Source organism: Phasianus colchicus, chromosome 6 (genome assembly GCF_987193195.1).
Source record: "Phasianus colchicus chromosome 6, bPhaCol1.hap1.1, whole genome shotgun sequence".
NCBI lineage: Eukaryota > Metazoa > Chordata > Aves > Galliformes > Phasianidae > Phasianus > Phasianus colchicus.
In genome coordinates this window covers 41,772,995-41,784,274 of record NC_143441.1, presented here as the reverse complement: position 1 = coordinate 41,784,274, position 11,280 = coordinate 41,772,995, and the positions used below count along the sequence as shown (strand labels likewise).

Here is an 11,280-nt window from a genome sequence, read left to right as displayed (position 1 = left end):
TGACAATTCATAGTACGCTTTAGAAGGAGAGAGATAGTAACATTCAAACAAGATAAACACCCAATTTAAGAAAATAGCAAACATCTGTCTATTGTGAACTTTAAAGCCTCTGTATATATATAATAAATACACAGTTGTTCAAACAAGCTGGAAAACTGTGATTTGCCCTGCTTGCACTGACCACTTGAAGGCCAGGATTTGTTCACACCCAAGAAAAAAAAATAAAAACCACCTCTGTTTTGGGTTTTCAGCTGTTTCATCTTGACCCTTGCATGCACATATGTGTGCCTAAGTGCACAAATACACTGTGTGTAATCTTCGCAGTAAGAAACAACATGTTGGCTCAGAGGCCCAGTTCTTGCTTTCACCTCAGCTGCAGTTGTTGGAACTTGCTGAAGCTACTAATCGAGTCTGCACACTGTCTAAGCTACCTGACATCTTTACCCTTAAATTCATATCCCTTCACATTTGCTCTAGGTTACAAAATCTGGAATTAAGCAAGTCTGTCATAGATGTTCATGTTGAAATGTACTACCCCTGAAATGACTATTGCTTTCTGCTTTGCCATTTCCTTGTTACCCAATATCTCTGCCAACAGCCTTTATTTATTTATTGCGAACACCCCCTTTTTTAGTACAATCTGTCTGGAAATAAAAAGGGGTGGAATCTCAGCATCTCAGTAACATGCTTAATAACGGATTTATCATGCCTTTTTTTTTTGTAATGAAGGTACGGTAAGACACAGCCCTGGATGACACACACCCTATAAGCAGTCAAGAATTTGCCAATCCTTGTTCTGTATTACACACCCACTGAACATTTTGGGTGGAGAAGCTCCAAGGTCAAGCGCAGTTCTTTAAAAATATTTCCATTCCTAGGCTATATACAGAATAGAAGGCAAAATGTCACAATCCCTCATCCTCCGTAGCCTTTTATTATTTCTGTTGCAACAAGTTTCTGAGAACCCATCTGTTTCATTGTGAGAGGTATTATAAGTGGAAAAATGTGCTGTCTCCCTTCCATTGCAGATCCGGATTTTGCTTAAGTTGCCAATTCTCCCTTGCCTATAGAGAGGCATATTGCCTGCTTACTTGCCCACTGCAGTGCTGAGGCACATGCCCAGGGTCTCCCTGCTATACCCTTTCCACCTCAGTTTGAATGTATTTTTTTTTTTCCCCTGCAGCATTTTTAGAACATTTCTAATTTTAAACTATGGATGTTCAAATCCAGGGAGCTCGATTCACATGCCTAATGTCAAGTTTCTCAGCATGTAACCTTGCTATTTCTGCAAATTCTTTTACTCGATGCTTAAGGGGTTTTTAACACAAGCAGGAGTGAAACAGAAGCCACAAGGCAACATAAAACGAGTTCTGCATGTGTCCAAAGCCGGTGTGCATGCCAGTCATGCTTTGAAGAGCCATTGCTCTTTGCAGTTCACAGAGCCTTGAAGTTGGCTGGCTGGAGGTCACCAGTGGGTTAGTGACCTGCAGAATGCTCAGGTCCATTCATCTGGGCCACACAGACTTCACATGGCTCTTTCCATCAGCTGTGCCTTGAAGGTGTCAGGTTTGCTTCCCCATGGATGGGACAGTTCAAAGGCCCACACCCAGCTAAAAAGTTTAAAGGCAGGTGCCTCCCACCTGGGCATCTACTGTTTGGTTCCTTCACCATAAATGCTCACAGAATCTCATTTCCCACGAGCAGAAGTTGTCCTGTGTACATTCACTTCTCCAGAGCCAATGATTCAGAATCAAGGTGTGGTCTTGCAGAAACAACCCTGTTAATTATTTATTCTAAGACAAAAGTTGAATCAACAATGGCTGTTCAGATATGGAAGAACACTCTGTTTCTACTGATCAAGTTACTTTCTCACAGGAGCTTGTCTTCCACAAGGCAACTTGACCCAAAGATGTTTGTACATGCGATCAGATGACTCAAGAGAAAGCGTCAACACAGCATTTGGCATTGTTTGGTGTGTGTGCCTCCAGGGAGGAGAAGGATGAAGCCAGACACATGATGCTGATAAGAATTTCTTTTTATGTTATTCCAATAAAAAATACATTCATACAGAAATATAACAATCTTGCAAAAAACAATTTCAAATAAAATCTTGTAAAACAAAATCTTTACAAAAATCTTACAAAGAGATTCTTTAGATAACAGGGTGCTTCAAAAACAAAAAAAGAAATTTCACTAATAGAAACTTTTTCTTAAATTTCAAGCAAAAATGTTTTTTTTTTTTATTTTTTATTTTTCAGCTTGATTGAGGCTCAGTTATCACCTGAACAAAATGTACTTGCTTGTTAAGAAAATTACAGGCATTTGACATATGGCACACAGCCCCACCCCATCCACACAAGTCTGATGGTATTTCACAATTGAGACAAGCCAGTGCAAGTTTAATGTTTTTTGTTTGGGGTAATTTTTTTTTCTTTTGTTTACTTTCTCGCTTTTCAGAAGTATGGCTAAGCCAAGGACAATGCAAATAAGGAGTTAAAAAAAACAAAACAAAACAAAACTCAACTCTAAATAGAAATCCACTTTCTGGAAATTTTAGTTTTTTGGGGGGAGGGGGAAAAGTGCATTTTCAGGCAATTTAAAGTAAAAATGAAATGAGAATGATTTAAGCCTGTGTGTTCCATAGAACCAGATCACTGGCACATACTTTTTCCTAAACCACTTATCTACATACATTTCCAGGAAAGATATACCAACGTATTAGCATAGTAAGCAAGACCAATAATAAATAGAAAAAGAAACAGATCACGTGTTTCATTGCATCAACTGTAGTGAGCTGGTTAAAAAAAAAACAAACAAAAAAAACAACTGCTTTTGGACAGACTATTTCTATTCTAGGAAAAAACAGTCTTCATTTTAGCTGAACTATGCAAAATTAGAGCTCAACCACCACAACGACTAGCTCACTCACGAATCCTTCCATAAGCTGGAAGGCCAAAATATGAGTGTACTTCATCTGCACACAGCTAATATTCTTTTAGCATGCCAATATTCGGTTCATATCATTCTTAAATGGCCACAGATACGCTATTCCAGACAACCTAATAACTACAAAACACAGTCAGCAGTCTGAGAAGGACTGAATGCCAACAAAGCCTTTAGCACACCATTACGCTAAAGGTAAAGCCTCTAAAAACACTAGATTTTAATAACTGTATCTCTCATTTCTTTGTCTCCTTAATGACCATATTTGGGGGGGAATATTTTGATGGGCTGTGGCATTTTCTAGCTATGCGTTCTAAATTTTTTTCCTTTTAAAAAAAATATTTATATATTATCTATATATATACACACATACACAGACTGTACACACAAATATACATACACAATTATTCTTCTGCCCACTTTTAAAAAAAAAAGTAATATAGTTTCTTTCTGTATGACCAACAGATAGCTAGATATATAGATGTGAAACTTGTGCCTTTTAAGCAAATACATCTTTTAATACTTCTGTATCTTTAATATGTATGAAAACTCAACATATTAAGTACAGTTGGGGTGTGTATATACACAGTTGTGCAAGGTCAATATAAAAAGTCTCAAGGTGGCAGAACTGGTCAGGTATTCAATTGGCATATGCATTATACTGTAACACAGTCAAATTGTCTAAGTTAAACAAATACTGTACTGACATGAATGACTTTTCTCTATATTTGTCTTTGTGAAGGAGGACCCTGGAAGTAACCTTTTTTTTTTTTTCCCTCATATTATACATTTGATACAGTACAATGCCAGGTGAAAAGAGAGCCTTAATAAAGCATGCATCACCCATACCCCTGTATAAGACCCCCTACAAGAGAAGGTCACTTGCATAAGGCACCATTATTAAGGTCAACAGTGCATTAACAGCTAGAAAACCAGAAGTTAGTCCTCAAGGCATAAATAAGAGAAAAATTAGCTGCATGAGAAAAATCAGTTTCTAACCAATAGTGGTTTTATCCACCCAACAGAAAAAATTATTCATGTTCCATACATTATGTAACATTAGACCAATTGTATTTTAGCTGCTCTTAACTGGAATCAAAACTGCAGTCCTGATTAAAGAATGGAAAAGCATATAGTTCCCCAGAACCATGCAATAACTTTTGTATTATAATGAAAAGTTATAGTTGTGTTACATTTGTAAATACACAGCTTATACAATGGATTACAAATGAGCTCTGTAGCAAGTAAAACAAGCTACTTGACACATTGCACGTTTAATAGCTGCACCAGACACCTAAAGCTCCTCTCACACAGGAACGGGGAGGTCCCCATCTCCATTCTGGCATCCTGACTCTTTTTAATTCCCCTTTCCCCTCTCTGTTTTCCCTCTAAAAAGGTGCAGACAGCCCTCCCCCCATCCCTTGGAAATGATTGGTGGTCGTCCCATCTCACAAGATATTCCTCACATACAAGACATTCAGACTTTTTTTTTTTCTCTTACAGTTATAAAACAACCACAAGAAAAAAAATGTGCCTCAGCATACAATCGTCAATAGATCCTCATAGCATACAGTCGCCCAATCATTAACATTCTCAGTGCACATGCTCACGGCAAAGGCTTAGGAGCCACTCAGAAGGTTAGATACCAGTGTATGAGTCCAGGAAACCCCAAACATCACGCACCATGGTTGCTATGCCGTTTCTTACATGACTTATTAGCCCTCAAAAGACCTTCAAGGAAGTGAGGTCCTGGAGGCAACTGGGTAGGGTGCAAAATGGCATGCTTTGGCTGGAACACGCATCCCTCTGCTCAAGGCTCTTCAACCTTGACGCCTCTTAGCCCACAGGATTCACCTCTTGACCTGTTCAGAGGTGTCTCTTCATGTGAAGGGCCAGGTGATCAGACCTGGAAAAACACCTGCAAGGGAAGAACAGGTGTGTTAGCTGGGGGTTGCACCCCTGTATTCTGAGACCCCATATTATGAACCCCATATTTTGTGGGTGCCCCATCCCTGGAGGTATTCAAAGCCAGGTTGGAGGGGACCCTGGGCAATGTGATCTAGTGGGTGGCAACCCTGTCCACAGCAGGGGGTTGGAACTAGATGACCTTACATGTCCCTTTCAATCCAACCCACTCTATGATTCTGTGATCCTAGGGCACATGAGTACTCACAGTGTCCCCAGGCACCCAGATACTCGACAGGTACCAACAGGTAACACGAGGGATTTCTCAACACTAACGTGCCCCATTGGGCTACAAGCTATACCCAGACTATTTTTTTCTCCAGTATCAAGATATAATAATTTCTAAAAATACTAGACACAATTGTGTCCACCAAGACATTCCTTCACATTAATCTCAAGAAAGGCAGCCTAGGTTCACTTTCCACAAAGTGTTAAAAATAACTATTTCTAAAGGTACATTTCAGTCACATACCTGTCACAGTGACTACATTTAAAAGGCTTGGCACCAGTGTGCTTTCTGAAGTGTCTGGTTAATTCATCACTTCTTGCGAAACGCCACTCACACCCTTCCCACGAACATCTGTAAGGCTTTTCCCCTACAAAGAAAGCAGATTACACGTTAGTCATGACTTCATTCAAACAAAGATCAGTGCTATCCCATTCATTTTCTATGTAAACCTCCTCCACCCCCTAAAGACAGTCAATTCCATTTAACATATCTGAATGCCTCAGATGCAAAGAAAGCAAAATTCATCCACCTGATTCCTTCCTAACTCTTTTGCTGCAACAGCACATCAACTGATCTTGTTCCTATTGAAAAAAAGCAATTTAACAGGTTCACAAGAGACAAAGAAACGCAACCTTCTAACATTCCTGTTCATCTGTAATAGCACCCTGACTCCCAAACAGGTAGCATGGACCTCACAGGTGATTACAGACAGCACAGCGAGGCTCACAAATGCAATTAGGCTACTGTATTGCATCAAAGCCTCTGTCACACACTCAGCTCCATAACATGCAACCTCCTTCTGCTGAGCCACATTTTCTTGGAAGAGCTTGCATGTCACTTTGAGCATTGCTATTTCAGCATTTGAGAAATACCACTTCCATTCACAGGAATGCTCTCAGCCACACAGCACCAGGACAAGAGCTCTGCAATACCTCTGAGCCTGGCAGCTATTTGTGTCTGCTCAACCACCATGGTTTCATTGGAAGATGTTTCTTCCCCTCAAAATAAACTCATTTTATCGGACTTCTGCTTGACAACGGGAACATCCAAGTTTGCTCAGACTTCCCATAAAAGCCACAAAATGCTGAGCTCATGAGTCAAAACAGGATCTGTTCCTTGAATTCTCTTTCCACGTCATGGAGAAAAATACTGCATAGGTCTTTGTGCTGGCACACCAAGAACACCAGGCCAGTTCTTTGCAGTAAGCAATGATGACTAAGCCAAGGCATAGCCCTACACATCTAACAGCTGTCACAGAACGATGCTGAATATTAATACTCAAAAAGCAAATCAGCACACTACTTCAACTCTAAAATATTCTAAAAGCCTTGAAGAACCCACCTTCCTTACTTTCTTTCTCAATAACACACAGGACTATTTTTTTTCCAGTTCAGGCTCCGTAACAATACAATGCTGCTACTCAGTATTTTGGGATGAAATTATACAGTCATACATTTGCAAGTCCAATTAGGAAGAAACGTTCAAAGAACTACAACAGACCGTGGCTTTCCAAGATTTTTGCTGACATGACAGCACACCAAACTCTTAAATTATTTACAACTATAATTGTAGTTGTAAATACTGTAATAGCTGTAATTTATAGACTCAAGGCCTTCGGATGTCTGGTTGAATAGACCCAATGTGGACCATAAAGACAGGTTCGTATGCTACTTTGTGATCTGTCCAACTTTTGGATATGCAGTTCCTGTTTTTTTTTTTCTTTTTTTTCTTTTTTTTCTTTTTTTTTTTTTTGTTTGTTTTGTTTTGTTTTCAAGAAAGTCTCATTTCCCCTTGCTTTAGTAATAAATGTGCACAGAGGTCTAGTGTGTATGTTGGCCAGTGGCTCTTGAAGGCCACACAGATCTGTAGCTTTTCAAGCACTGCCCAGTTAACCAAGCTGTTCCTATTTGCTATGACAGCAGACTCATCGACAGCCAAGTGCCTTGGTTTTGGCTGGCTGATGAAAGGAATGAGGAAGTGATGTCGTCTGTTCTGGTAAGCCTCTAGCACTATTACATCATCTCTCCAAACCTGGGCTCCCACCCAGCGCTTGTGTAAGGCTGTGAAACCCCCATCATCAGGGGTATTCCCTGCAGGACTTGCCAACTCTTAACGAGCGTTCAGTTACTAACCTGTATGAGTGCGCTGATGTGCTTTCAGATGTGAACTTTTGGTGTAAACTTTCCTGCAACCGTTAAAATGACACCTGTGAACACGCCTTCTGCCATCTGGCGAGGTGTCCCCATTGGCGGGTGTACCTTTTTCTGCAGTCTTTCCAGCGGTACCGGTACGAATTTTCCCCGGTGAATGCAACTCACCCGGCGTACAATTCCATAGCTGGGAAGAAGGCTCCTTGCTCAGCTCAGGAGACGATGGGGGAGTGGAAGTAACAGACGAACACAAGTTTCCTGAATTGGTTAAAACGTCACTTATAGGGTCAGAGGTAAACTTGGTGGTGGGCGAGAGCTCCTCAGAGCTGTCTGAAGATTCGCTGCTCACATCTGAATTCAAACTATTGGTCTCTAAGTTCTGACTGGTAGGGCTGTCCTCCTTTGAGACACACGCAGTCTTCAGTTCAGATTCCTCCTTTTTCTCACGTGCCAGAATAATTTTGGTCCAGAGATCCTCTTGGTTATCAAATTTGATTTCAGATGCAGACACATAGCAAGGTTCGCTTTGAAGATACCGTTCCAGCTCCAAACACGTCTACGTGAAAGAAAAGGGTAAGAAAGGGAAAAGTTAGAAGCTTGCTTAAAAATAAACCCAATTGTATTTTACACTTCAAAAAGCATATAGGAATGTAGTGCGTTCGATGTGAGGTTTCTAGGTTCAAAACAAATTACAGGCTCCTCCAGCCGTAACTAGGTGACTGCCACGATGAAAAGAAATTGGTTCTTGAGACCTGGGCAGGAGTTCAAACGCACAGCTGAAGGTGCAAGTCAGCTTTAGTTTTCAAAATAGCATTCTAATGAGTCACTCAAATTATCTTCGCTCTCATCATAAATCCATGTTTTTAGGAGGCTGACATTGAAAAGGACTGTAGAGAACCACAACAAATAGTCAGCCTGCGCTCTCACTCCCTGTTTAATGCCAAGTTGTTTGCATCCCTCTTGCACAAACACAAGGCTGAGAGGACCCAAGTGAACACAATGTGCTGAAATCCCAACGCCCTGTCAGAAAACAAAGCCCTGTTTCAGCATGGCCGCAGAGCTGCTGTCCGTCCTGTGGGGACATCAGTGGAGCAGCAGACATCCTCCCATTTCCTGTGCATGAGAACACAGCGCACCCGACTTTCAAAGAATGTCACTTCCAAGCACACTGGCATGCACGCCACATTGCTTACACTGCTCCGTGCATGGTTGGAGAAACATGGGGAACTTCAACAACAGAAGTGAGAAAAAGTTACAGAACAGAAATGTCCTATTCTATACGATGCAAAACGGGAAATTACTCTGAGGTCCTGCTGGGAGTCCCACAATGAACAAGAACTTTATCTACTGGCCAAGAGTACAACTGCATGAGTCATCGCTCTCTTTCTTTCACGCAATGCCAAAGGAGACTTCCTTATAAAATCCTGTCCAGCTGCCAAGAAAGTGCTCTGTTCAAACATACATGCAACAGTACATGGAAAGCTTCCCCCCCCTTCCCCCCCCCCCCGACTGCATTCCCCTCTGCTCCATGAAACGAAACAAAACAAAAAACAAAACCGCCCTAAATGGGTAAAGCTGTGGCTTTCAGTTGCAGCTCACCTCGCTGACTTTCTAGCCATTTTCAGAGAACAAAAAAGGGTATGAACTGTTATGGCAACAAGCTGATGTTTTGGGATTTTTTGTTCCACTATAGGAAACGATCCATACGGAAGCATTACTCAGAAAAAGGACACACCAAGTTTCCATACCGAACTCTACTTATTTTAGCAAGATCATCATGGTAGCAAAACCTGATCCCAAATGCCATACATTCCCCTCACAGCCCCTTCCCATCTGTCTACGGGAGCACTGCTTTACTAAACTGGGTCACATGTCGTGGCCAGGCTGGGAGTGTGGGCAAAAAAGGGAAAAATAGAAACAAACAACACAAAAACAAGCCCACCGCTGCACGCACTGTTCGTGCATTTGCCTATAATTGGTTTGCAATGCACGCTGGAAACAAAAAAGGTTTCTAGAGGGATGACACAATAGCGTATTGATTTTCCAAGAAAATGGGAGGAAATGCATTTATTAAGATCTTGTTAAAGTTTAATATTCCAGGCTAATTTGAATTCCTCATTAGGTAGATTAGTAATGGGGGCCGGAGCGAAGCTCTCTCCGAGTTTAAATGCCTCTGAAGGCTACTGGGAAAGAGGGCTGGCCCTGCGCCAAGAGCCCGAATGCCTGAAGGAAACTACTTAGCTCCATTTCAATCACGTACTATGGAGCTGCCTCTCTGAAAGGGGAAGGGGGGAGGGAAAAAAAAAGAAAGAAAAAAAACACCCACATAGGATTGCATACAATTCGCATTGCATACAATTAATAGGCATGTGAAGGTTTGTAACACTTTGCATTTCGTTCTTCTCGGGAATTGGAAGGTTGTGAGGTGGTGGCAGGTTTTGGGCTCGGTCCCGAGGACCGGGGTACGGTAGCAGAGCGCACCGCCTTGCTTGGATCAGATTAGGGCACGAAAGGGGGAAAAAAATAATAAAAAAAAGCAACCCAACGAAATATGTCCATTAAAGGGAAGGAGCCTCCGTTCTTCCTCCTTTCCGACCGAGGCAATCAGCGCTGTCATATGACTGACAACTCCGCACAGCTCTCTGTGCTCGAAAACAGCTACATTGTGTATATATATATGTATACATACATTGTATATATGCGTGTATATATACATTGCATATATGTGTTTATATACTGTGTACATATATATATATATGAAACAATACATACAGATGTGCACGTACACCGCTGTAAGCTTTTCCCATCGTCGCCAGAAACAATCAATAATAAAATGACAACAAGAGCAGAACGGTTCGGACGGGGCCGTGTCGAACCCCAGCCCCGCAGCACGGCTCCGCACAGCGCAACTGCGGAGCTCGGAGCGGCCGTGGAAGGACGGAGCCGGAGGATGCGCCGCTCCGTGCGGCCGCCGCGGGACTCTTCGCCCGAAAAAGCGCCGTCTGATTGCAAAGCGAGACACCTGCTTCCCAGCACCTCTGTGCGTTCGTGCTTAATTCTGCCCCAACTCGCTGCTGACACTTGGGTTTGTTTTCTTTTTTTTTTTTTTCTTTTTTTTTCTTTCTTTTTTTTTTTTTTCCTCCTTTTTAAATCCGCTCATCCTTTAATACGGCTTAAAAAAAAAAAAAAAAAAAAAAAAAAAAAAGAAAAGAAAAGAAAAGAAAAAGAAGAAAACCGACAACAACAACAACAACAACAACACCGATATCCTGCTTTACCTGTTGCCAATATTCCTCCAGGGACGGCAAGGCCGAGAAGTAGCCCGTGTCGTGCACAATCTGCAGTTCCTGGAAGATGCTGCACATGGGGAGCACATCCATGTCTCAAGTTGCAACAACAAAGTCCGTGCTGGCGGCCGCGGACACGGACAGCTGCCTCCTGTGTGCGGGGCTCGAGGGGTGTGTGCGGGGGGTGTCAGCCCTCTGCTCTCAGTCTCCAAGCCCCCCCCCTTCCTCCAGAGAAGAAAAAAAAATTGTATATATATATATATATACAAATAGATAGAAATTAATTCCTTAGCGACCTTAGGGAGGAAAAAAGACCCGAAGTTTCATGCAAAGTTTAATTGCACAGCAAAGCAGGACGTCTCCCGAGGCGGCCGCTCTCCCCTCCCGCGGCCGGCGGCGGACACTTGCTCAGGAGCGGGCTCAATATTTGCAAACACGGCGCTGGCTGCAAATGTAACCCCCTGCAAAACTTCCCTATTCAAAGCTGCGCCCGGCCGCTCCGCCGCCCCCGCCCCCGCGCCCTCCCCCGCCCCGCGTGATCCCATGACGCCGCCCGCCGGCGCGGCCCAATCTCCGCCACGCACTCCGCGCCCCGCGTGCCAATGATGTCAGAGCAGCCCAATCGGCTCTCGGCAAGCATCGCGGCTCCTCCTGGCGTGACCGAGCCTGGCCGTGACGGCTCCCGCCATTGGTCCGATTCGAAATT

The 11,280-nt window shown here is 42.7% G+C and overlaps 1 protein-coding gene across 2 annotated transcripts; it reads right to left on the bottom strand.

The window, feature by feature from the left end:
* Window positions 1-1,360: 1,360 nt before the first annotated feature.
* Window positions 1,361-11,068, bottom strand: KLF6 (KLF transcription factor 6). Of its 2 annotated transcripts, none has more exons than XM_031616002.2 (4): window positions 10,566-11,068; window positions 7,456-7,843; window positions 5,381-5,504; window positions 1,361-4,861 (listed from the first exon to the last, which is right to left on the bottom strand). In XM_031616002.2, exons 1-4 carry the CDS (start codon window positions 10,665-10,667, stop codon window positions 4,810-4,812), a joined length of 666 nt encoding a protein of 221 aa, XP_031471862.1. In that variant the 5' UTR covers window positions 10,668-11,068; the 3' UTR covers window positions 1,361-4,809. The 2 variants fall into 2 exon arrangements, with proteins under 2 accessions (XP_031471862.1, XP_031471861.1); XM_031616001.2 differs by having other exon boundaries at window positions 1,365-4,861; window positions 7,270-7,843; window positions 10,566-11,064.
* Between the last annotated feature and the right edge of the window lie 212 nt (window positions 11,069-11,280).

What these genes read in the sequence shown, in the direction of transcription:
- KLF6 (XM_031616001.2), bottom strand. Translation starts at nt 10,667, where the DNA reads ATGGATGTGCTCCCCATGTGCAGCATCTTCCAGGAACTGCAGATTGTG. An exon ending in TGGAGGAATATTGGCAACAG is followed by an intron (nt 7,844 to 10,565) that starts GTAAAGCAGGAT and finishes TCTTTCACGTAG; the next exon opens with ACGTGTTTGGAGCTGGAACG. An exon ending in AAATGTAGTCACTGTGACAG is followed by an intron (nt 4,862 to 5,380) that starts GTATGTGACTGA and finishes CTTCCCTTGCAG; the next exon opens with GTGTTTTTCCAGGTCTGATC.